A 26,972-nucleotide genomic window follows, 5' to 3' on the forward strand; every position below is an offset into this window, starting at 1 on the left:
AAAGCTTAATAAACTTTAATTACTACAGTTATGTTAGCAAAGAGCGAGGGAACGCCCAATAATCCTCATTAGCGTTCTAGTATTAATTTCCCCGTGCGTTCACCGCTCTGCAACTTATTACGCCAGAGAAGGAACCTTTTAATTAATTGGTCTATAAGAGCAATCTGCGCGACGATCTGCGTCATGCGCTCTCTATAGCGAGACACCGCTCGCTTTCCTTATACGGCGTTTAAGGCACGTGCTTTTCACTTCGGCGCAAGATAATCTTTCCCTCCCGCTTAGAGATTCCTTACGATGACTTCTGCGAGTAACAACCCTCCGCAAACTTTTCCCAACTGCGAAGACTCGGCAGTATGATCGTTCGCCACATTTGATTACCGTTTTACGGAAGAAACTTTGGCTTCTCTCTTTCTCGCGAGATTTCTTCGCTAATATATTTGATGATTTTGACGGAGATTACTTCTATAGAAGATTACACGCGTTGTTTAAGCGAAATTAGGATTGATGGATGCACGTTCGGAGGAAATATGGCTATATATTACGCCTTTATATGAAAATATGTAGTTAGCTGCATTGAGTTACAGGCGAAAAAAATAAAAAATTAAATCCATATTTCAATTATTACGTTAAAAATTTCAATACAAATTCACACCGATATTATGTAATATTTTAAAACGGACTTTAATGATTTTCTGACAATAACTCTGTCAATTAGAAGTACAGTGAACGGAAAGTAAATAGGAAATATGGCGAGACGGTCGGAAAAGATTTGTGACAATATAGTACCGCAATAAATTTGAGCGTGATCGTCATTTATAACGCCTGTGTCCGATGAACGTTACGCTTTTGCGATTACTCGTTCGCGGCAGTAAATACGTTGCGCGGAAATTTATGGCCCGACGCGCTGCCGTTTTACGCGCGCGATTATAACGTCTTCGTTTGGAAATGATTTAAGAGTAACGCTCGACGAATCCAGCGTGTGCGTCGTTAACATTCGTCGATGCGTGCTAGGCGCGAAACGTGAGGAAATTAGGTGAAGAAATCGCTATTACGCGATTTCACAGATTTTTCCGCGATTAGCACACGCCGGTACACACACACTTTTTCCCCTCAATTAACTCTCTAACGTATTATTTAATTTTCGTCTTATTTAGAAAGAAACACGCTAGGAAACGATTCACTCTATAGCAATTTCTATTTTAGAATTGAACTCGTTTTCTCTTCCGTTAAAAAAGGTACATTAAGGAAAAGCACATTTTTTTAAGGTGCGCAGTTTATACCAGATCTTGTTTAATTGATAAAAATTGTATCGCGGAAAAAGTTTCCAAACGGAATTAATGCAACGTATTCGAGAAGCTATGATTGAAGGATTAATTGCGAAAATGAGAATAAAAAGTGCGACGAAGTAAGAAGAGAATGAACGAGATGGCTGTTTTCATTCTGAGCAACTTTCGGCGTACGACAATAATATTATTTGGCATTTATCGTGACGCCAAAAGTGCCGGTATTAATGTCGAGAAAATGCGTTTGATACGAAAGACGGTGAAACCCGAGATGGCAGGCGGGAAAGGAAGGAAAACGAGGGAGAGAGCGAGAGAGAAGGGACGGTTGGGCGGCAAGAAGAGCTGCGCGTCTTGCGGCAGAAGGCAGTAATTGCGTTATTAACTTAAAAGTGAGGTTCTCCCGAGAGAGAGAGAAAGAGAGAGAGGGCCGAGAGGGGCGAGAGAAAGGGAGAAAGATAATACGAGAAAGGGAGGAAAGGAGAGAGAAAGAGCGCGCGACATCAGAGTGTTGCCGGTCCGTCTTTGCGGAGTCCGCGTATTTTTTTGCGGCACCGTGTATACCTGCGAAACGACAGTGCGGATACGGAATTGCAGGTGAACCGCCAAGGATCCACCCGTGGCGGCACGCGATGAGAGACCATGGATAAGATATCGTTACTGCTATTACGGCGGATCGACAGTCGGTCTTCAGATTGGCTAACAAAAGTCGCGGGGCATCTTTTTTCACGAGACAATCGATTTGTTTGAAGCGAGAGGCCTTGGATTCAAATGGGATATTCGAGAATAACTAATATTTTATCGGCAAGTTAATATGGATATGACAAAAAAAAAACGGAGTGTCTTTTTTGAGGAAACAACCTTTACAACCGTGTAGAATTGTATCTTGAGTGTGCATTTTTTAATTACGTAATGTCGTAATTAATCGTGCGATAAACACACAATGCAAATATAGTATAGAATAAATCAGCGCGGACTATGAGATTTCCTTCTCGCGTGCGCGAAGTTAAAGAGGTGTGAGAAATTCCTGGTAAATCCTCCGCTATGGACAAACAGCCAGATCGGGCAACGTGAGGAACGCGCGCGAGCAATTCCGTACTATTTTGCAGATATATGTATAAGCTAGAAGCGCGCGGCCTGCAAAAATCGTCGCAGGGAGATGTGTGCATTCTAATCTCGTTCCGTGAAACAAAAGATGATTGCATCCCACTTGCAGAAAGACAAAAAGAGGGATGTAATTTTATTGCATCTTGGCACGAAGTAGCTTCAAGTAGCGCACGATGAAGAAAATATACGTGCGCATTGGAGAATATAAATGCGAAATTTACATGGCGTGTTAAAGATCGACGAGCCGCATTTCTAGATAATATTTCTGTATTACCTTGCATTTTTTCACAAGCGAGAGAAATGATTTAATTGTGATTTTCAAATATGAAGAACACGGCCGAATTAAGAATAATTTTATTTCTTTCTATCTCGCCACATCATTATTTTTCTCACTGCTCAACTCTAATTAAGTGTATTTGCGAATAACAGAACAATGCGCGAGAATTTGTACGATCAATGCAAATGCTACGTTTGGCACGGCTATAATTGCACGAAATCGCGATAATGCTTGTCTTTCGTACGTTCTATGATCAGTTTTACACCATGATTATACCAGGTAGGAGAGCACCGTGGGCCTGGCACTTAATAGAGACGTAACGCCATACACAGTCACGTTACACAAAGCAGGGGGCTGAGTCACGACCGATCAATGTTACACGCGGTAGGTTCAACCTCCGAACCCCCTTTTTTTACCTTTCGTCCTACTGATAAGTCAATCAATTGAGATCGATCGGCTATTCACGCGTCGGTGAGATTTATTTTATTTCGTGATAAATAAACTCTGATAAGAAAGAGTAAAACGTGATCTTTGGATATTAACAATCCCAAGAATAATATTAAATATTTTTGAATACATTTTTTACTCTTTGATTTCCAACGTTAAATGATTCTGAGCTTAAAATCATCGTACAACTTTTGCGTGCTGAGAAAAACACGAAAAAAAAAAAAAACAATCAACAGTTGATAAAAAAAACACACAACTTTTAATGCATCCTGCATAATTATACGAACGCGACAGTATAAAGATTTCTCGGGAACTTTGACGAGTAGATTTTTATTCGTGACGTCCAGAGAGTATGGCCATATTTTATACGTAAGTTATGCGTCTCACGTTGTACATTATTTTCCGGCTTTTGTCCGGCGAATTTAATGCCCGTGCCAGCCGAAATATCTCGGAAGGGAATCAAAGTGCCGTGTCTCTTTCGTTGTACACGGACTTGAAGGACGCGCGCTCCAACGCGCGTATAAGTACCTTATGTTCCCACGCTGGAGCAGCCTCGAGGGCTTCCCATTCCGCTATCGGCTCCTCACATTGCTCGGTATCATGTAGGTATGTATGTACCTTCTCGTACTTGAGAAGAAGGCGTATGTACAGGGTGTACCGGTGAAACATATTGGGCCGCGGTTTCGTGAGGCGAATTAATAACGACGGAGAAAGACGGCCGAGAGAGAGAGAGAGAGAAAGAAAAGTGTCCACGCCTCGAAGGTAACTTTCGTGAATGTCTGACTATCGTGATCGGGTTTAGTTGGCTTCGAGGTGGAGAAATCGTAAGATGGATTAAAAATACTTAAAGTACGGCGAAAGCGCGTTTTTTGATCCTTAAATATTAAGCTTTAATTTTTAGAAAATTTTAAGTATACTCACTTAAGCCTGATACTCACCTTGCAAACCTTTCCTTGTCCTGCACGTTATCGTCGTCCAGTCTTCTATATTTACAGCCACTCGGATCATCCTCGTCAGATCTGCGAAATAAAGCAGAAATAACAATTAATTAAATCAGTCCGCGCAATCACAAATCTATTCACTGAATATTACAACGTTAAAATCGTTCAATATTTTCATCAATACGTTATTATACAATTAACTATTTTTTATTTATTTATTTGATGTATTATTAGTACTTTAGAGTACAATTTTAAGATTTTTGTTTAACGGTAAATCAACTATTATTTCTCAATTTAATTTATCGATGAAAGAGTTCTAACGTAGCTTCGTAAGATTAATTAATCACAGGTTTTGTGAATTAAGTAAATCGCAAATAAAAAAATATACCAACTCGTTAAGGATAAACGGTTGTGAATAGGCGAGTTCAGCACCCGAAAGGAACAAATAATAGAAATTCCACGTGCGTCGCGTCACCGATACGTAAAGTGTAATCGTTTCCGGACTACCAAACGTGACCGTACGGTCCAAAATTGGTCACCGCAGGATTGCCGCCGGCTTCCCCCCAAATCTGGAGCGCCGTAACAGTAAGTGGCGACAAGAGTTTCTCGTACATGATATTCGCGCCCCTCGCCATCCCATTCATTCCGATAGCGGCCAACTTTTCCGCTCGAACATTATTCGCATATTATAATATTCGACCCAATTTTTCGCAGAGTCAATTGCATTATTCTGTACATCGTGTTATATAAAAAATTATAGATATCTCTGCCCAAGATCCTCAATTATAAGTTTTATGATAAAAATATGACGTCCATTATTTATCGGATTGTATTATTAACTCTAAAAAAAAAAAGCTTAAACGAGGCGTATCTAGATATCGATCGATTGCACTGAATTCACCGTAGTAGTCTAAGCGTTTAGGAGTCGTTATCGGCGAAGGATGGGAGAAAGATGCGAAGAGGATAGCGCCGTAAATCCGTCACCGATCGTCTCATTACCGGCGTAGAAAAGCGTATATATACCATCCTCCGCGGCATTAAGGGCGATAGAAAATTATGCTCTCATTGCGAGAGCATTGGATTCGCGCTCGCGCGCAGAAATCCGACCGATCGTCAGTCTATATTGCACAGCGCTCGCTCGCGCGGGTGATGTACGATTCTGACCCTGAGCGAAAAAGCGAGACCCCCTTACTTACGGAGCACTCCCTCCGCCCCGCCGTTCCTCTTCTTCGTCCTATCCTGCCCGTGCCACCTCTCGTGCCCCTCCGCGAGGTTCGCTCGCCGGTGAACGTCGCGTCGAGGAGACGGCGTACACAGCCTCTCGTCCCCCACCCCCCCCCCTTTTCCGTTCCCTCGCCCCGTGTGAGGCCTGTAGGACCTGACGGACCCGAGGTGGGGGTGGTGTAGGGCCCGGCAACGAGTGTATCCGGGTATCGCGAGCGAGGGGGGTGAACGAGGCCCCCTCCCTCTCTCTTCGTTCTCCTCTCCGTCGTCTTCCTGCGCGGGAACCTTCTCGGCTCCCTTCGTCCCCACGTTCTCCGCGCGTTCCTTTTTTCCTGCTCCTCTTCCTTCTCGCGAGAGAGCGGGAGAGGAGAAGAGAAGAAAGGGCACGGAGAGAAGGGGGGAGGGGAGGGGGAAGCTACGGAGACTTATGGAGTACATAATGATGCGCCCCGCGGTATTACGTCGACTTAACGGACGCGTATGCGTGCCTCGCAAGCGATGAAGTCGACGACGTCGGGAAGAAGACTTCGCGGCGACGCGAGAAGACTCGAACTACGCTAGAAGTTTTGGGAAAAGAAATAAAATGGTCGAATGCAAACTGAGACAGTAAATGTTCAACATGAGTGAGGAATTCTGACTGTTACACTCAAAATATCAGTCCGTTTGTTCCGTTAATTATATTCATATTTGATAATTTGTGTCTCTTGAATGAAACATGCTTAATCGTTTCATAGAAATATGATGCTCATTTAATTTGATCCTTATTATATATTTTATGAATGATACATGAAGAAAATGGAGACGCAAATTGTGACCTTTGTTCATCCGGGCCGAGGAAAGTGTCCGAGATATGTCGTCGAGATAGACCGACGATAAAGTGAAAATTACGGGCAAAAAGGCAGCCGAAGGCGAGAGAGAGATAAATGTGTGACAGGGAGATGTATGAAGCGCATAATGATGCGCAACGCAGTATTACGTCGACTTAATAGGCGTTTCGCAAATAGAAACCTCGTGCAGTAAGCTTAGTGGCTCTATTCGCTTCAAGATTTATTTATGGCAAACGTGAAGACTAGTCATTTAATACCTAATCTATACACACGATATCGCGGAAAAAATAATTACAATCTAAGAAAATGTGAGAAAAAAAGATTATAATTCGTTGAAACAATTTGCATTATCATGAACACAAGGTTGCATTCTTTATTTAACCTTTACAGACTGTCGTGGCTATTAAATTGTCAGACATTAATTCTATAATATACGAATATTCGACATATATCCTTGTACTGTAGGGTGTAGCGCAGGTATTAATTTATTATAATTAAATGTCATAGTTTCATGGCTACATTAACGTGAGATATTAATAAAAAAAGTTCCCATCCATTTGAAAATTCCAAGATTATTTTCCTGATATTATTTTCATAATATTAACTACACAAATAAGTATTATATATTGCTGATTGTTGATAAGAAAGTTCCATCAATCGTTTTCTCTTATTACAAAAAGTGACACTCAATCAAAAGAATTTTACTAATAATGTCTGCGCTTTTCTCTATTCCTGTAACTGCAAAATTCATCGAAAACATTTCTACAATAAAAATACACAAAGTATTATGCTATACTTGCAAGTACAATAAGAGCACATTTTGGCGCAACAATTTTTTACTTTAAATTAGAATTTAATTTATTTTCAAATAAAATATAATTGTAGAATTATTTTATATTTATATTTACAATAAAACAATTTTATTGAATCAAGATGACAAATAAATACTGAAATCACTATTTTTCATTAATTCTGATTGAATCTTCCTTTCAGTAAATCTTCGGAAGATTTAAAGGTTGCTAAAAAATATGGGTCTACATTCGTCGGGGAATGCGCTCCTGAAATTGGACGCAAATCTGAGACAAGATATGCGATTTCGAGGCCGCTCTGCCATTACGGTAGTTTGACCTCTGACACAGAGCGATTTGGGCAGTCCGGAATTTCGGCGGCGCCGATTGAAGGACCGGACAGGCGCGCTACACTGTTACAGTGAAAGGGTTGCTCTCTCTTTCTCTCTCTTGTTTTGTACTCTCCGTGCGCATTATAAGTAGACTCCGTAACGCGATCAGGGGGGAAGAAGGGGGTCAAGCCAGCCCCCGCTCTATTTCTTCGCGTATGCGCTCTGAAACGCCCGATAATTTGTATACGTCGCGAAAACCGTGGGAACAAAAGCGCCGATACGTAGATACGCGCCGATCATTATCTCCGCTATCGAGATACCGTCGTAAACTGTCATGTCTTTTGGTGCAACCACGTTGCGGGAATAACGAACCGTCGTACGAGACAGCCTGATGCACGGTGCACGATCCGTTTCCGTTTAGGTATAATGGGATAATAATTTCGCCGGGCGGGCGACACGATAGCTAGCGAACTTTCGGGCTGTTCGTCATAATAAAACATAGGTGCCACTAACTTTTCTTGAGTGTGCGTGTGCTGATAATTAGGCACACGCACATTTAATACGAAATTGTACGGCTTTTCGTGTGTGGCTAGATATAATCATCTGACAGTGATAGAGGCAAGATCTGATATTTAATCGTATAAGATAATAGTAACACGCGCATTTATGGAATTTCTGAATAAATAGTGAAGATAAGATAGTTTGAATCAAGATTTATTTATCTACAAAATCATAAGAATTATTACTGATTAATAATACTGTCGTTGTTACTAAAAAAGCAAACTTTCTGCCGATTTTTTTATTGCTAACTTATTAATATTTTGTTAACTAAAAATTTTATTAAAAGTTTTAAATAAAAATTTCTTATTTATTTACAAATATTCCATTATGCGAAAAAGGTTGAACAATTCATTATAATTTTGTATCATCGGATGCATGTGTTTTCGAGTTCTGTCGTTACCGTTGTGGCCCCTTAAGAGAGTTTAGAGTCAGCTAGAAAAAAAGAAAGGTGATATCCCTGTGAAAAAGAGAAAGAAGAGGATCTCGTATGACGCTGTCCAGTTTACGGTGGCACTTTTTTTGCATTTTTCCGCACGGCGCCAGAGTCACGACTTGACCTCCCCGTTTCCCCCTAACCGTCCGCGATCGTCCTCCATTTACATTTATGTTCTTTAAAGTCCACGTGTTACAACTACTCTTCCAGCACGGCGCCAGGACATACAGTCAAGTACTCCTCAAAGATACTCCATAGCAGAGTAGTATTGAATAAAACATATTCAGACATAAAATAATATTCAACTTCAAATAATTTTAAACAAAAATTCAAAACTTTTAAAAAACTGCTCGATCAATTCGCAAACAAATTCATTCGCGTCATTTCTCCCAATTTCAAATAATCATAAACGAATATCAATAAGAACAAAATATACGAAACAAAATTTCGTTTTTCGCCTGATAAATCTGCTAAGTTCCGAATCGAAGGGGAAGGATTTCCGGGCAATTTCAAGAAGCGAAAAAAAAGTAGGGAAAGAAGAAAGGCGAAAATCACGGCGATGCGACAGTGTGATGCGTCCCGATCGATCGCGAGCGTGGAAAATCGTCGCTGCGACCGGCGGCGACGAGGGTCGGCAGGAGCGATCGAGGAGGTGGTGACCAATAAGGTCGCTGGAGAACGGATAAGAGTCGCAGAGTCGAAGAACGATGGACCGCCCCTCGTTGTGGCGGCCGTACGCGAGGCCCGCCAATGGCCACGCTCTTTCCCCTTAATATGCGAGGCCTGGCCGCCGGCATTACCGTTCTCGTAATGAAAAAATTACGTCACCCTGCCGCTCGGATGTCAGATAGCCGATCGGCGCCACGGGACACACCATCGTCGAGCGCTCGTCGGTGTCGTGGCAACCTGAATGCCTAAGGCGCGGGTGTGATCGATTCGATCTTCGCAGAATATATTGTTTCTACTGGGAATTCATGTATTACGGAAAAAGAGGTGTACATAATGAATTATTAATACACATGCAGAATGATTCGGTCACCGATCTTGTGTGCGATATGAAAAACTCGATCTCGTGCGAAAAGTTTGATGAGTAAAATTCGAATGTTTTAATAATTTATTAGAGATAATTATCTTCTGTTGTTCGTAATTTAGATCTCATAATTTAGATATCATCTACTGAACATTTTCAAAAATATTTTGTCACATGGTATTTTTATCTATCGACTATTTTGATAAAAAAGATTGATATCTACAGCCTTGAGTTCTCAATGTACCGAAAAGGCTAATATCATAAATTTTCAATACCTTGACACGACAGATCATTGTTTTTGAAAGTCTTCGGCAGACCTTGACGATGACATAAATTCACGATATTATAAATCCACGAAATTGTCTAGATTATAGATTGTCGATATCGCACATCGCCTTATTCTAAATAGATTCGAAATTTTTATAGTACCAAAGATTCTCGATGTCATTAATTTTCGCTATTGGTCGCTTTAATGTTATAACATTTTCAGTCAATCAAAATACACGTCGTAAAGAAGCTCGAAGATAATGCATTTAAATGTAATAATCTAGTAGTGTAAAAGTAGCATTCTTTAATACGGCACTACTAATGATACTTAGATTCCTTATAAATTAACTGTATTATGTTTCATAATGTAATTCTGATTTCATTGAAGTATAATGCAAATTTTCCATCTATTCAAAGTTTTTGTCTCATCGCGCGATATTGAGATTCATTCGATTTTGTCCCTCCGCACGCCAGAACGGATCAGAAACTCGACCGTTTTCACGCCTGAGAAAATCTTTATTGTCTAGGGCGGATTGGTTCGTCTGGAGCGGAAAGTCACGCGAATCGACGCACAAGGAAGAGGAAACGAGAAATCGACTTAATTGCGAACGCCGTTTGGTACTTCTCTATGTACAATAAACTATAATGCATAACTGATTGCTTCTATTTGGCCTCTTTCTGTTCTGAATTTTCCTGACATCTTCATTTTAATACGTTTACTAATTTTATAATAATTATCTACATACATCAATTATGATATGCAGAATTTTAATATCAAACTAATAATATAAGAATAATAAAATGTATTTCAGATTTCTTTTGCAATTCGTTATACTTATTTGTAATAAAATTTTTTTCCCGATTTTTTCATTCTGACAGAGACTCGCCATTCAATAATTCTTTTATGGTGAGCAGCGTGCGCTCTCAGATGCATGTCGATCGTGTATGACATAAATATGCATCGCGCTCGGCGCGTACGGAGCGTTACTAACAGGGCGTTAATTATGAATGAAAATAATACGCGCTTCAATCTCGAAACACACTTTTCTCAGCGTCAAGCCATCCGGTTCAACGACTCTTGCTGTCTGGTGGCAGAAGCACGCTTTGTTTGCACAGAAAAATATCGCGCACTCATGAAAACAAATAAAACGTCGATAACCACAGCAAGCGATTTGTACGTTTATCCGTATTTTCAGCCATATCGGCAATTAATCGGGACGATTCTAATTTCGACTGAGTTAGATTTTCTCAGTTAAAAGTCAAATAAACGTGAAAATTCTTCACAACTTTTTATTTTTAATTTTTAGAGTTAAAAATTGAAATCTTCAATTAAAATTATAATAAAACGTACATATAAAAACTCTACGTTTCGATAAATATTTTTTTTACAGCTGACACATTCTTGCCACGCGTATCTAGGCGGGATCTATAGTAGCGTGCGCGTTCGCATGAATACGCGGCAAAATTTGATCACTCGCCGAATCTGCGCAAGGTATCGCAATTCGAGAGACGTCATTGCATAACGTAATGATCTGGTAATCGGTCACGTGGATTTGCATCGGACCGGGCCGGCCGCAAATCTCCGCTACGTGACGAATTCCGCTATGAGCGGGTTTTGCCGCGTGTTGCTCCGTCCGCACGCGCAGCGCTAAGCTCCTCGCATTAGTTCGCGCGCTTCTGCAATCGACGCAGTTTGTTTGCCCCGTGGCGAACGGTGCGTCGCACCTCGTGCCAGCACGAGGACGGCTAAATCGAACGTGTAGCAGTACTGCGTAATACCTCATTAACATTCGAGGAAATAAAGGTCGCGCCGTTTATAGATACTTCTTTTTTTCTGCTTTCGCGACAGTACAAACTCGATCGGGAAACACTTCATTATATTCATTAGCGTTTTTGTTTCAAAGATAATCGGTTTTGTCAATCAAAACTTTTTCTCTCTCGAGAACGCTAACAGGAAAAAAAAAATATTCCAACGAATGCAGAATGTGGAATAATTTTCAGTTACGTTTAGCGAAGATTCTCTTTCGTTATTTTAATCACAAGTATCCTTGAGCAAAACAAGTATGCTTACTTATTCGCCGGTTTTAAACTGGTTTTTAATATGTATTTTTAATGGTATGTTTACGAAAAACTGAGCTTTTATTTATTCTTCATGGTTTCGAAGTTGCCTGTGCGCGATCAGCGTAGTTTGCTTTGCATGGCGTGCGTGCAAGGATGCACGTATCAAATGTACGCCCCTTCTGCTGCTGCCGTTCCATGTTAATTGCACGCAGCAATCATTTTAACATAGCAATTATGTGAATGCTATTTAGATTACATTGTGAAAATTCCCGGGGAACTATTATTTTCTTGTTTCTCTGCAACTTCTCGCTCTAGACAATTTTCATATAAATTTAACTTTGAATGCCGCTTGTTAATCCTGTTTTATCTCAATGCGATTTATCGATCGCAATCACAGTGCAACATTTCCATCGCAATTCTCGATAAAATTATCGCGCGACGGCATTTTTTGTTAATACATATTTTTAAATATCTGGGCTTATCGCGCCGCACGTGCCTAGGACTATAATTATGTGTATCCTTCTCGTAATATCGTCTTGCCACGAGTTTCGTTATGGTTCCGAGAGATTATCGTTATCGTTGTTTCGATGACTGTACCCAAGTATCGCCTCGTCCAAGGCCGCGCGCAAAAAGTTTTTTTATACAAGATACGCGTGTCAATCTTTATGTGCAAAGCGCACTGCGGCGAACTCGTTTAAAAATACCGTTTTGTACCGGTACCAGGAAGCAAAATATCGCATCGTATTGCTTTATTATCAAATGTTTTTCCGACATTGAAAAATACATATAATAAAGAAGAATAAAATTGCCATGTGCCTCGTAGTTAAAGTTAAATTAAAAAAAAAAAAAAAATATTTCTGTTATTACTTTAATTACAAATAATGTTTAAAGTATTCCCAAATATTGCGTTCAACACGATTGCGTTAAATCTAAACTGAGTACCGTAAATTTAACCGAGTGTGTCCAAATGTTTATTCCCGCGTTTCCTTTCGGCATTTCATAAATTCCCGTGTTTTCTCTTTAACGAAAATTCAACGCTGATTCAATATTGAATAAAATCATTCAAATCGAGCCGTGCCAAGACGGACCTTCGAACCACGAGCGCGACTCCATTGAAAATTCTCGTTTGGTCGCACATCTCCGGAGGGAGAGCAACAAGTGAGCAAACATCCGTGCTGCGGATCCTCGAGTCCGCGCGAAATCGCCGTACGATCGAACTAATCGGACAGAAACGCGCCCCAAAGCTGCCAACGGAATGGCAGGAATGTCGTGACATGCGTACGCCCGACCGCTAAAAGACGAAGTCGGGATCAATGGCGCGTGACTGCGTCGAGCTCGACGAAAGTGTGTGCGTGTATGCGTGTGAAGCGGAGATATAATGGCCGAACAGAAGAAAAGGGAAAAACGCTCCCCCTCGCGCTCGTTCGCTCACCTCCCCCGAGTAGAACCCCGGCTATTTTCGATAGATCGACTTTTTGTCCGATCGTAGAAATACCGGAGTGCAGATGCTCCTCGATTGAAAATGCGTGGATGAAAGAAATTGTGACTAAAATAAGGCGAAAAATGTAATCAAATCGCTTAAAACGTCATCAGCCTCTGAAGATATTTAGCACAATTAAATTTTATTTGAAAATAGAAATAAACAAAATTTACCAATAATTGTATTGTTCAATTACGCATATATGAATAAAAATTATCATTTTCTATATTATTATATTGAATTGAAAGATTCGATCATTTAGTACAGTGAAAAACAAAATCGTGATTGTTACGCGAGTTGTCACTCGACGTGCTGATGCGGATGAAAACTTGCTGATTCCGCAATAACAATCCGTATAAAGGCAACAACAATATGTGACGATGACAGCATGGAATAAAATTACTCGACATAAAACTGTACTTATTTAATATCACTGCTTTGTTAATAATTCTGTTGTTAACATAAAATATTTTAAACTTGCTTTTGGTAAATTGCATTTCTGATCAAGTTGCAAATCGAATTTACGATATAATATATTCTTAATTAGAATTATTAGATATCAATTAGAATAAATAGAATTAACATATAGTATCAGTTTTAGCAAAATTATTTATTTTTGGTCGACGATTTTATAATCTTAATTTCGCCCGAATTGCATTAGAATTTAATATATTAATCAATACTGATTTTATATTAAAAAAGTACTCGCGTATTTCGTTTCAGAAAACTGTTTCAAAAATTTCGCGATAAATATTTCTTTGTAACACAAGAATCAAAATTTTTACGAGAATATATCGTATTTTTATGTTAAAGCTCGTCGATAAGCGAGCTATTTTGATTGAGGTATTTTCTATGCATTCTATATCTTCTTCCTCCTTGTTTCTTTTCGCGCAATCGTGAAACAAGCGCATTCTGCGAATTGTTGGCGCCACGTCAGAATGACTCGCGCCGGCTGATGATTTGCGATGTGCCGAGCGCTAATTGAAGGCGCGTGATTAAGGCGGCAGAGAGTATATATACTTCATGTAGAATCTGTATTCGCAATTTAGCAAAAAAAAAAAAAAAAAAAAAAAAAAAGTTCCCGCGATCGAGAGTCGCGTGACGTACAATGAAAATTGACGCCGTGAAACATTATCAAGTCGAAAATCGTAAAAATTTTTATACTACGCGTTCATTTATAAAATGTTTTTGTAAAACAGTCAAACACAACGCGCAAATAATAATCCATCGAATCCCAATGCACGTTTTCAGAAATGAATCGATTAAGAAACCCGTGAGCTAAAAAGAATATTCGCTACGCACACCGAGATGCGACGGTCTTAAAGAGAGGAAAAAAATGACGACAAGATAACGACGGGACTTTCTTTTACCTCCGTCTTTTCGACTGCTGGGTCTCCGTGTGGGTTTGCTGGATGTGATGGGGCGATAGGTCGGACCCGTAAGACAGAAGCTGACTTCCGGCGGTGGCGGAGCAGGCAGGCGGGGGTGGCGGCGGCGGCGGCGGGCCCAATTGATAGCCCACCGTGGCCGAAGGGGTCGCGTAGTGCGAGGGGCCCGGTCCCGGGCCCAGGCCGACCCCGTAGCCCGCGCTTCCCGCCGAACCGCCACCGTACATGCCGCTGCTACCGGGATACTCTATTTTGGCGGCGTGTGTCCCCGGTGAAGCAGTGAAATAAAACGTATCACACTCTCGTAATCACCTTTGAATCACCGGTGAGTTAGCTCACCATATTCCGAGATTATTCGTTGACGCACTTTCGCAGCGATATCGTTGCACGTTTTTGTTAGCGTTATTAGGTCGCTCTTAAAGCACCGAAATTATCCGTCGATCTTCTATTCACAGCTTCCGATATAGCGAAAATCCGTGCTTGTATATTTCTTGTTATACTGCAATTTGTTGACGTCTTCAGATCAGCAAGACACGCACCGAATGCATTGCACACTTTTTGAACTCTGCGCGCGATAAAACGCGGTTTCCGTACTTGTTTCTTTATCGCGTCTCGTTATTTTGTATTTCGGGGCCTTCGTGAAATAAAAAAAAAGTAGCTTGATGGTTTAATAGCTCGGCTGCACGATTTCGAGGTTCCTCTGATATAGAAACTCGCTCGACTATGTTGCGCGTTCGCCTTCCACCGAATTATCTTGTCATCTCGTTACCTGGAGCAAGATGTAGATCTACCATCGGTCTACGAAGCAGTTTTGTACTTCACGTTTCCTCTCTTCAGCATTAATCAGGGATACTTCAGGGCCTTCGAAGGCCTTTGTATCTGAATTCTACTCACGTTCCCGCTCGTGTACTTCGCCGATCTTGGAAGAGCGGAATATATTTAAAAAATTTAAACTTTAATTATTTATTCGCTCATTTATTTACGCCCTTCGAGAATTTATTTTACACGATTAGTATCGCGCTCTATTTCAGTGATGACACAGCTCCAAAAGTTGAAATTTTCTATCAGAGATTAATCATTCACGACTGCGCATGTCTGCTCCAAAAATCGGACGACAAACTATCTCTCGCCGAAAATACAATCCAGATAAGAGAAAACGAAAGTGTTTTTATCCAAGATTGTTTCACATTTCGCAGAATCGTCTTTATCTTCGAAATCTAATTTTACTACTATTGCCTTTATCTACTTCGCATGAAGCTAATATATGAAAATTTGCAGTCTTCTCTTCCGCACCTTGAATTCCGCGATTTGAGCAACAGCCGTTTTTCTTTCTTTAATAATATTAAATTTCTCGTGTTTCGCCAGTCACGTGATAGCTCGATTAATCGTCCAAGAAAGAAAGCACGGCGAAGAAAAATGCTCGTTACAGAAGCGTGCCTCCAGCGGCGATTTCGGTTTTGGAAAGCGTCAGACCGGCCACTTTCACGAGGCGAACTATTCTATGCACTTCCCACTAAGAGCATGCCTACGCTCTATTAACGACTATTGTTTGTTTCTTTTTTTGCCAGAGTCAATCGTCGTAATCACGGCTTCGAGTCTCGGATCGTTGCGAATCTGAGAACGTCACGAAATCCGCGACCTCGTTGGACCGTCGTTGCACTCGCGCCGAATTCTGCACGCTGCTCCTTTCGTCGCACTGTCGCGCATAATCAGCTGGAAAATTGCGCTAATCTTTCCTTCGCCTTGCGGCTTCCTCAAAGCGACGGCCATCGCGCGGCTGATGCGCTTCGTACGCGTCGCAATCACTTACCCCGCGCAACTTCGATCAAAACCATCCGATCGATTGCGCGGCGAGTTAAGCGAATCGAATTAGCTTATTTTCAAACGAAATGACTACAGAGCAATTTCTTGCGTGATCGAAGCTAGATCCTCGAGTCCTGTTGCTTCACGGAACGTGTGGGCGATCTTTTATCGGGAATGTTTCGTATTTCGACTTCTCCGTTTTCGCTAAAATTATCGTTTGCATCCTTAGAAAGGAGTATCGGATGACAATAAAGAAATCTAATCGCGCACGCTCGAGTATTGATTACACTGGAAATCACATGGCGAACGATGGCAGCGACTGTTGGTCTTCGAAATATGTAGTTTCCACAGTTGAAGCTCAATTTCCGTGTTATGTTTGTTCCGTCATAAAATGAACTCGCGGTACATTCTAAATCAACTCAGCTGAGTTCGCGTAACGAGAAACGCACGCAAATCATGGATGCATCGAATTACCGCGCGAAACCGCGCCGCAAAGTTTCCCAACGATACCGTGGTTGCCCGCGAAGAATGAATTCTTTCCCGAAAATATTCGACAGTGAATTCATTGAATTGCAATAAAATGTTATCATAACACGTGTTTTCCCTGCTTGTTCAGAGTTTTAAATGCCACTAACTTTTCTCGAAGATATCAACAACTAAAATCCTCGCCTCGATTCGATGACGTGCTCGAATGTATTCCTCGTCAAAAATTATCAATGTCTAATTCAACAAAATTTAATCGGATTACTTGATAAGAGACGCATTGCTCATATTTAACGCGAGACATATTCCACATATTTAATTTCCAAAAATGTTCAACCATATTTGATCGCAAGATGTGTTCGATCTTCGTACTCTGCCAGCTTTTAAACTCACTAAAATCGCATAATTGCTGAAAGAGATCGACTTCTTCCGCAAAAATCAATTCAATTCACTAAAATCCAACGGGAGATCACTCGCAGCACACGCATTTACGTTGGAAGCAGTCCGAGTGTGCGATTTTCGGCGCCAAAATCCTCGTCGCGACACGCTCTCGAGTAATGACGCGTCGATCGTGATCGTCGCGGCGCGGTCTCGATCACGATCGATGAAGATCGTCGACGCTGGCGAAGCGACGCGGAGCGACGCGGAAGCACGTTTCACGGACGTATGTATGGACGTATGTACGGACGGACGGACAGACGGACGGACGGACGGATGGGTCGCCGACTAGCCACCACCCACAACTCGCCAGTGACTGATTCCACCATAGCCGCATAATGTGCTGCTGCGGTATACCCCGGTGAGGACTATCACTTCTCCCACCAGAGAGCCCCGGACAGCCACCGTTGCGAAGCATGACTTTTAACCGGGATGCATCGCGCTGCTCGCTCGCTCGCTCGCTCGCTCGCTCGTTTGTGACTAAATCGGGGATGAAGAACCCCCTTCGGGAAGTCCCTTTCGGAGTTCGATCCGAGGGAAAGTTTTATTTTCGCGTCCTAACTTTTAAAACTCCTCGGATTGTTTATCGATTCGCTAGCGTTATAAATGCTACTGTGATTCTGATCGGTGATAGTCTTAAATAATTTTCGTCGACTTTTTATGTTCACGCGTAAGATGTATTACATGTATTTTAAATTACATGTAGTGCGAGATGATTTTTCATTCAGAAGCATCGCGCTGTTTTTTTTTTTTAAATAGGAGCAAAATTAAACAGCCAGAAAGTTTTAATATTTCAAAAAATTCGAACTCTACGTTTGTGCGATGCAAGAAATATTGCGTTTATATTTTTAACCACGTTTAAACTTTTTTTAGAATAATCTAAAATTTTTATAATTAAAACTTGGTAATAATTATTCTCTTTCTGTGATTATTTCCATACTTCTCTTTCAGCGTTATAAATATTCAAAATTTAATTACATTTTTATGATACAATAATAAAATTAATAAGAATAAATGTATATTAAAATAAATGCAAATGATCGTAAAGTATACAGCGAGTTTATTCGCTGATCGCGAATAGAGTTGAGCCGGCAGGGCCCGACTAATGGGAAATACACGTTATAAAAGGGTCGCGCGACTGTGTTAACACACCGCGATTGACATTTGCGCCTGCTTCGCGTGTCGAAGCTCCCCGACAGAAAAGTGTTTTCGAGAAAGGCTCGTATACCAGTAAAAGTAACGCGGCGCTTACGATAACGAAACGTTTTCTTGAGCGCGATGTCGCAACGAGCCGCTCTCGCTACGGCGCGGCGTATATTAGCCGTGCAGCAGCAGCAGCATTGTAAAAGCCGGGGTAGCGGAGAATTGCCTACCGTGTTATATGTGGCGCGAACGCCGTAACTGATCCCGGCGCTGCATCATTTCTCGGAACTGCGTCAATCAACCGCGACACCAAGTTCGCCGTGCAGTTAAATGCACGGCGAAATTTCACTTCGATCGTTAACACCGAAGTGGTTATTTTTGTCTCTAAATACCTTTCTACCCCTTCCTCTTCCCTCCCCTCCTTCTCACACTATTGTATCTGAAGACTCGATATGAAACATGTGGCAGATGCAATATTTTACACAAAAATCACATTTATCGTTTCGATGATGAAATATGAAGAGAAACAATTCTCTCAAAAGTTTTACTTAAGACTTTTTATACGCTATCAAGTCTTCAGTTATAAAAACATGTCATAAAGTTTTATTTATAGGTTTGAATTGATGTGTATATTCAAATATACGTAAAGTAAATGAACAAAGTATTCATCGTGAGTGTGATTTGATAAATATTATTTCAAAATAAACCATATATCTTTGTAAGACTTACCCTATATGGACAGCACTGCGCTTCTGTGCCATTTTGCTTGGGTCGCTCCCTGCGCATAAAAATGATTCGCATAAGAATGATGGTAAAAAACTTTTTTACAAGACTCAATTTCCATATATAAGATTATGTAATAATTGAGATCTGAATCAATAAGTAAGAGAGTACATATAAAGCTCAAGATCTTTTTGCTTTATTTTAGTTCTATTTAGTTTGCTTTTATTTTAGTTCTATCAATCAACTGCGTATATGTAATTCTCTGAGTCAACTTGTACAACTTATATTCTTCAAAAAAAAACTTCTATTCTTGCACACAATGCTCATTAACATTAACAATCAGAATTACAGTTACTAATGATTACGATTATTGATACATCTGACAAGTTTGAAAACTATATCGATGCGTTGCTGCAGCAACTATGAGTACAATATAACTTCTCTTTCTTTTTCGTCTACATTGAATTCATAGTTGTGAGTTAGAAAAGTATTCTATTCTCACAACGGCTCATTAACTATTGCTGCAACAAACTCTTACCACCAACCTATACCAGCATGAAACAATGCTAACCATGATAGCTAAGCTTCTTATCTAATCTATTGTGCTGTGACCTAAAAATAACCAAAATATCACTATCCCGACTCAATTGCACAAAATTCATTCCACATTTTCACCCTCACACTCTACATGGCAAACTGGAACAATTTACCAAAGGCTGCTAATAGCATCTCGCCTCTATTGCGTGTGCACGCGAGAGCGTGTGGGAAAATCGTAGAAAAATGCTACGTGCCAGAAAACGCATCGTCATATCTTTCGCACGAAAAATAGCACTTTCCGATTTGGGCGCGTGTTTATTCGGCCGCGCGACCGGAAAACGCAAACCAACGTCAAAACGACGGTAACAAACCGTGCGGCGAGTTTACCTGGAATTGAATGGGCGATCGTGGATACCGTGAACATTCAGCCGGGATTTCCTGTTGCCACGATGCGACGAAAAAACGAGGCGCGCGAAAAGCGCGAGCGAATATTGTTGCGGGCGTACGACGGCTTCCACACTCCGCACCGACATCAAAACTGGGTGTTTACACTTGGCAGTCGCGCCATTTTGGACTTTCCTCTCGGCACCAGGGTTTTATTTTCGCACACGAAGTCCACGGGAGCGCCGCGACACGATGGATCGTCATACGAACGGAATAGCTCGAAGCGTCATCTATCAGCGACGCACTGGAACTAACTTGAAAAAAGATGGAGCAGGATGTTTATTAATCTAGCATCGGTCACTTTCATGTTAATTAAATTAATTTAAACCTTTGTCTTCCTTTCTATTATTATTTTTTAGAGCTTTAATTATCGAAATATATTCTCATTTTTGTATAAAAAAATTTATTTAAGTGTGATAAATAAACGGAAATAAATAAAAATATTTTGAAGAATAATTGGATTAAAAAATATTTGAGAAAAATCAAATGGAATAATTCCGTGATGCCCAGTTGAAATAAAATTAATTAATTTAATATATTGTATACATTCACGTGTTTATTAAAACTGCTATGACCGACGGAGGGTTAATATATAATCTGTAAAAATTGGTAAATATTATAAACAGTGCTTCAGAGATGACAGTCCCAATCTTCATTTTCTATACTTTATGATTCAGTAGCGTATCTACAGTTTGTTTTCTAATCAGGTGTAGTATTTAGGAGATTTCTTACTTCGACATAATGCTACTTAATAATAATAATTACTTTTTAGTCTCAAAATATTTTTTAGTTAAACATGACGGAGCTAAAGATAAATAATCCAAGGCTCATGTGTTTACCAACTTAAAATTTTATTTATCCCACGTGTAAGTCGCAGTCAACGTGAATGTACGATGACAACAAAGGCGTGACCTGTGCATTCTCTCGCGCGCCGCTCCTCTTTCTCTTCTAAATTAAAATCTACTCCGGATTAAACAAATTGACCCAAAATACGCGGTAAGCATGGACCAAGGATCCTCTGGCATATGACAGCGAAGCACGACGAAACGTGTTTACCACAACTCGTTCGCTGGGCGGAGGAGAGAGAGGGAACTCGTTTTCATGGTGAAGTGGGAGAAGGTGTCTGGCCGCAAGAGGGGGAAGGAACGTCGAGGGCGAAACTTGAAGTGAAGGGAAGGGCTGCGCGCGAAGCGGCTCGACGCGAACGACGAGGAGCAGCGGCCGCCGCAAGCAAGTCCGTAGTCGTTGGGGCATTGGTGCAGATCTCGGCTTGGTTTACGCCGATTCACGCGACGAGAGAGAGAGAACGCGGCTCTCCAACGGACGCAGAAGCGAGGCGTCCACGCGCGCGCGCCGCTGACGTGCGTGCTTTTCAGAGTACATTCCACAAAGTATCATCATCTGAACTTTCAATACTGTGCGCGAGTGTACGAGCTAACGAGAGAAGAATTTCGGAAAAACGAGCGTTCGAAGTGGATGGTTTTTCTGTTTTTTTTTCTGTCTGGTGGATTTCTCTGGTGTAAACGGTGCCACGATAGTCCTTGCCCTCCCTCGGATTCAGGAGAATAGTCGCACCGGTTTTCGGATAACTCGCACACGCGTACACAAGGAAGCAAGGTGTGTATTACACAGTACGTATAACGCCGGTGACTGTCGTCACAATGCTGACGATTCGCATATACGACAGATCGATCGTTGTCCAGGTCAAGCCAGTTCTCTCGTCCGCGCGGCTCGTACTCTCCGCGGAATCCGAAATTGCGAAACCGGCGAACGAGCGACCGGAACGAGTTTCGCGGCGACTCGCCGGCAATCTCGTACGTTTGATGAGAAAAATCCTAATGAATCTGCGCGATCGTGGTATCCGATTGAAGTTTAACCGATTAGGAACCGGTTTGATGAAACGTCATGTGATTCTCTGTTTATTTTTTTATCGTTCTGAAACACGCGGATTGTAAGGAAAACGCGTATAACCAGAATGCAGTATATTGCTTGATTCCCAGAGAAACTTTTAAAGCTACTTGCTGAGGAGTGCTTAAGTCGTGACACTTTATGACAATAGGTTATCATCGGCCACTTATTAATTGATTACGAAATGTTTGTATAGAAAATAGAAACCTTATGTACTTTGTATCGATACCGTCGCCGCAATGATTGCCGTCAGAGTTCTTCAATAATGATTCAAATTCAAAGACGAAAAACTTCAAACAATCAATTAGATGCAATCAAGTTTAAAAAAAATTAATTAATAAATTTCTTATGCAAGTTAACAATTGCAATTCGATGTGTTCTTCCGAGAAGAACAATATTTTATCTTCAAACACGTACCGAATTATAAATGTTTGTTGCTAAAAATACAATAGTATTGTAAACACTAAATAATCTGACACACAACTGAAAATTTGTTACTCGAATCGAATAACAATGTCGTAGGCATTCATAAACAGATTGCAGTGGTATAATTGCTTGTAGCATGCTCACGGCGATCTTCTGTGACAAATGCTGCGGCGATTTTAACGGAATGATCGACAAGATAATTCACCGTGATGTAAACAGCCGTGCAGCTTAATGTTTAATAATTTTCTGTATCTAATTGATTGATTTGATAGACGTTTCGCTTGTTCCGTGTGTAAATCGGTGTATCACGTGGAATAATGAATTGATATTCCACAATATCTTGGCATTTAGGACTTCTAAAAACTGTTTACTGACAATATGCTGTTTTCTAAAAATAAGTAAGTTTTTCAATATGCTTGATCTATGCAGATCGTCCTTGATAGATTTCAATGTTTTAGAAATCTCGTTTGATTTCTAAAATGTGTATACACTAAGCAAGACCGTGAATTTTCTCTTTCCTAGTCACGCTTGATTTTTCCTTGCAACAGGTTCTATTGTCTGCCAGCACGGACTGTAATAATTATGTAAATTATGACGGTATTGTAAAATTCAATATAAGTCCTACATTCCACTACTTAAAGAAACTATACTACGCTATTCGCAGTTTAATTACTCACAATTATGCAAATAATTTTCCTTTTGCACATCAATAGATTGCGATTATAGCAAACATTTTTCTACGACTCAAAAATAAAAAGAAAAAAAATCCTCTGTTATTTATTACGTTCATAGAACGTGCAGCACGGTTTTTTTCTACTTACAAAGAATGACATTGAATTACTTTTGCTTATCGATATCCTGATCTTTACAATTAATTATCGAAAGAATTAACTGTAAATAAATAAAGCATAAAATGTGCGGTTAAGTCGTATTTCTGAAAGAGGAAGAAGGATATTTGACCAGAACGCGTGCGGGATGACGCGTCGCGATGAGCCGGACGGTAGAATCTAGAAAAAAATATACCGGTCCGCGGAGTTTTCCTTTTCCTCGTCTCGAACGAGTTCTCTCGGCGGCGATTATAACGGGTGCGGATCTCGGCTTGGGTGTACGCGAAATTGGAGCGGTACTTCGATCCTTCCACGAACGGTATTCGCGTCGGTATCAACCTCCGGTGCGCGTAACGTAAGGAACAATGAGTGATGTAATCGCGAATTACAGATCCTCCGAAAGAGAAAACGAAAGGGTGTCATCACATAACGAATCATCGCGTTGCGCACATCTGCGCAACTATAAGTAATTCATGGGCATACTTAACGAACTATTGACTCGGATCTTCCGGAGCGAAGGTTTCGGCTGCGGTTTGCGATAAATGAGTTTTGATTAGGTCGCAAGAGTGTCAGAAACAATTTGTCTTGCGAGATGGAATTTGTAAAAGCGATCTATCATGTCGAATAATAGAGCACAACTAACTCGGACACTAACAAATTGAGAGTACGTGAAGAAATATTCCATAGTTTAGTTCTGAGAGACTCGAAGCTTCAAGTAACTTGAAACTCGAGACTTGAAATTTGACGTTTAAAGCGCATGTTGAAAGCTGAGAGTTGAAAGTTAAGAATAAAGGGGACGAAAATTCCAGACCGAGGCTTAAGAATTCAGCGTTAAAAGCGTTGAAAAAGCAAATTGCAGTTAAACATCGATAATTGAGACGTGAGAGAATGTGAGAATCGAGAGTTTTTACGAATGGAATTTATACTCGTTGCATCTAAACGATATTAGACGGCTTTAACAGATCTCTCCGGGGTGCTTCTCCGCGCCCCACGCTATAATACCGTAACTCTCAATGGATCTTTTTTCGCCAGCGATGCGCGTCCTCGAGCCGACGTGTAGTGACTCCTACATGTGAGACGGAAGTTGTGTGCGTGCGGTAGCGTGCGTACTACCGAGCGAGCGCATGCCTGTGTTTTCTGTGGAGTTGCTGGACCGCTCTAGGGGCCTGTATTCTCGCGTCCCCCTCCAAGTCGGCACCAAGTCGAACCGGAGGGATCCTTGGCGAGACCTATAGGGGCTCCGAGACGGTCGACTCGGGTTACGCGATCCTCTCAAGGCCCACGACCGACCGACCACCGCCTTTCGTCAATCGACGATTGGCGAGGCCTGGCGAGACTGGCAAGAATTTTCGTGAACCGCGATTGTTTCGAATATTTTTGAGAAGCAATTCTCCGCGACGATGCTTTTATTCATATATAAAATATTCGACTAATTTCAATATTTGCATCGCACGATATTCACTTTGCATAAGCAATAGCAGAAAAGTTGGAGAGGTATCGATTATGTATCTTTTAAATTGCAAATTGCACCTCGAACTTTTGTTTCTGGCTTGTAAAATCTTATACTAGATTTTATGGTTCACATTTAATATATTCGAATTTCCAGTTTTGTATTCACACAAATGGTACACGATATAAACGTGAATTTCAATATCTGCAATTATAATTATCCGTCACATTTTCTGTCAGTCAGATTTTTCTTCATCTAATTCTGTTCTCGTATTCACTTTCAAATTCCATGCATATATCGAGAGTAGTGGTACTAACATTCAATATCGTGCAAGTTTGCGTGCCAAAGTAGGAGGTAAATGTTGATAAACATACCGGGAGAGACAGGTATCAACGGTGTTAGTTTTCTTACATCGGATTCCGGACACCAGAAAGGTCAAATAAGCGAGACTACTTTCAACGCGTACGCGTTGCAAACCATCGAGTTATCATTATCGTTCCTTTTCTTTCCATTTTTGTTAAAATATCATTATATAAGAACATGTCTCGCGGTTAACCGCGAGAATTCCGTGTTTGAATTTTAAATATTGTAATTTCAGATAGCACATGTTATGTTATTGCTTCACTGCCGCTACTTTGTATTTCACAAATTTTAATATCAATAGCGACGAAAATTTCGGACGATTTAATTAACGGTTCATTAGTGCAAACGCACAATTAATCAGCGCCGCGACCCAAGTTCACCAACGTGTTACGTATTGCGATTACATAATGAAATAATTCCGAATAGTCGTTACCGTTCGTTGTGACTTATGGTTGATGGGGATACCCAGCGGCGACACGGAATTCCGAGGGATTCGAAAGCGACCGTAGTTCCATTAGACGTGCTGCACATTCCGAGAGGCACGATAAACTCGCGACCTCGCGAAACGATCATCGATCTCATCGAATTCTGTGTGCGAGGTTGCCAAGCACCGCCGTTATTAGGAATTCAAGCGATTCACGAACACGATTCAAAATGCGCGATTATGCGATCGCGAGTAGTTACGTATTCATGATCTTTAATTAAATCCTTCCATGTCGAAGGAAGATTTAATCAAACAAATTCGTGGACTTGACATTGGGAATTTGATGCAATAGTTGTATTCGACTTGCTTTTAATTGGATTGTGCAACACGGAAGTAACGCCTAATTGTCAATTTTCATAATTTAAAAAATAATAGCATACAGTTAACAACGGTTAGTACTTTCCAATTAATTTTCCAAGGATGATAATTATTATGGATGTTAATTAATACCCACTGCGAATGAGAACACGTGAACTAAGAAACTTGACGTGTAATTTATGAGCGCCCACTGGCAGGTATTTAATAATAAATGATATACTCGTAAATGCTTTCACCTCTTTGGCAAGCCAAGTGGCAAATTTCAAACGCAGGGCAGTGTCGAGAAAGAGAAGAATTTGCCTCACATAACATGTTTGCTTCGCGATACGTTATCTCTCGCGGATTAAGTGAATTTATGGCAAATTATCGTCAGCTTTGTTAATGTCATTTTATATATATCGCAATTGCATCAGCTGCGCACAAACATCATTATTTATACATTACTGTAGCGAGATTCTGCAAGACCTACATTATAACATGCCTTCGGTATAACATCACGAAATTTATATGAATGTAGAATTTCTTTTCTCAAGAAATGAGCGTCAAAAATTTAATTTACTCCGAAATTAAAATTCTAAGGAAATTCTTCGAATATGCCAAGATTGCTAGAATTGTTAGAATTTCTTCGTGATTTATTGCGAAAACAAGTCTGTCATCGTAAAGAAATCTGTTTTTCCTAAATAAAATGAGGTAAAAATTGTAAGATAAAAATCTAATTAAAATTAAAATGTCAAAAAACACTTCAATAAACTGTTTTTTCCGCGCGGATACTTTCAGTCGAAATCGGAAGCGGCAGCGGAAGTGTAATGTCGCATAGGTCCTTGGTATTACATCACGGATAACACCTTGTCTGGTTAATTAGATGCCCTTTCGACGTGACCCTTCGTGTACGACAACGGAATATGCTATGAAGAAGCGACGCGACGCGACGTTTTATTTGGCTCACGCGGCAAGCAGGTTGTAGCCATTTGCCGGCACGGTGAATGTAAAATTGCCAAGACACATGCAGGAATGTAGATTTTTTCTCGTCGGCTTTCTACCCGCCCGTGACGTCACGACGAGAATCATTGTTCGACGCACTGTCGGCCATATGAACGTAATGAAAGGGAGAGAAAGAAACGCGAAGAAATATAGAGAAAACTTATTATGCACTCCGCACAGTGTATATTAACCGGAGAATGC

At 40.7% G+C, this 26,972-nt stretch overlaps 2 protein-coding genes across 2 annotated transcripts in view; one reads left to right on the forward strand and one right to left on the reverse strand.

Moving 5' to 3' along the window:
* Window positions 1-17,548, reverse strand: part of tgo (Aryl hydrocarbon receptor nuclear translocator homolog tgo) — a 31,700-nt gene extending 14,152 nt beyond the window's left edge. Inside the window, exons 1-2 of the mRNA XM_012364020.2 lie at window positions 14,426-17,548; window positions 4,050-4,130 (exon numbers count right to left, since the gene is read on the reverse strand). Coding sequence (XP_012219443.1) covers window positions 4,050-4,130; window positions 14,426-14,670 — 326 coding nt within the window. The 5' untranslated portion in view covers window positions 14,671-17,548. The remainder of the gene's footprint in view (window positions 1-4,049; window positions 4,131-14,425) is intronic.
* A 3,630-nt stretch (window positions 17,549-21,178) lies between these two features.
* The window catches only part of kst (spectrin beta chain, non-erythrocytic 5 kst), a 58,294-nt gene continuing 52,500 nt past the window's right edge, over window positions 21,179-26,972 (forward strand). The window contains exon 1 of the mRNA XM_012364013.2: window positions 21,179-21,631. The gene's annotated coding sequence lies outside the window, so the exon portion shown is untranslated. The remainder of the gene's footprint in view (window positions 21,632-26,972) is intronic.

Source organism: Linepithema humile, chromosome 2 (genome assembly GCF_040581485.1).
Source record: "Linepithema humile isolate Giens D197 chromosome 2, Lhum_UNIL_v1.0, whole genome shotgun sequence".
Taxonomy (NCBI): domain Eukaryota; kingdom Metazoa; phylum Arthropoda; class Insecta; order Hymenoptera; family Formicidae; genus Linepithema; species Linepithema humile.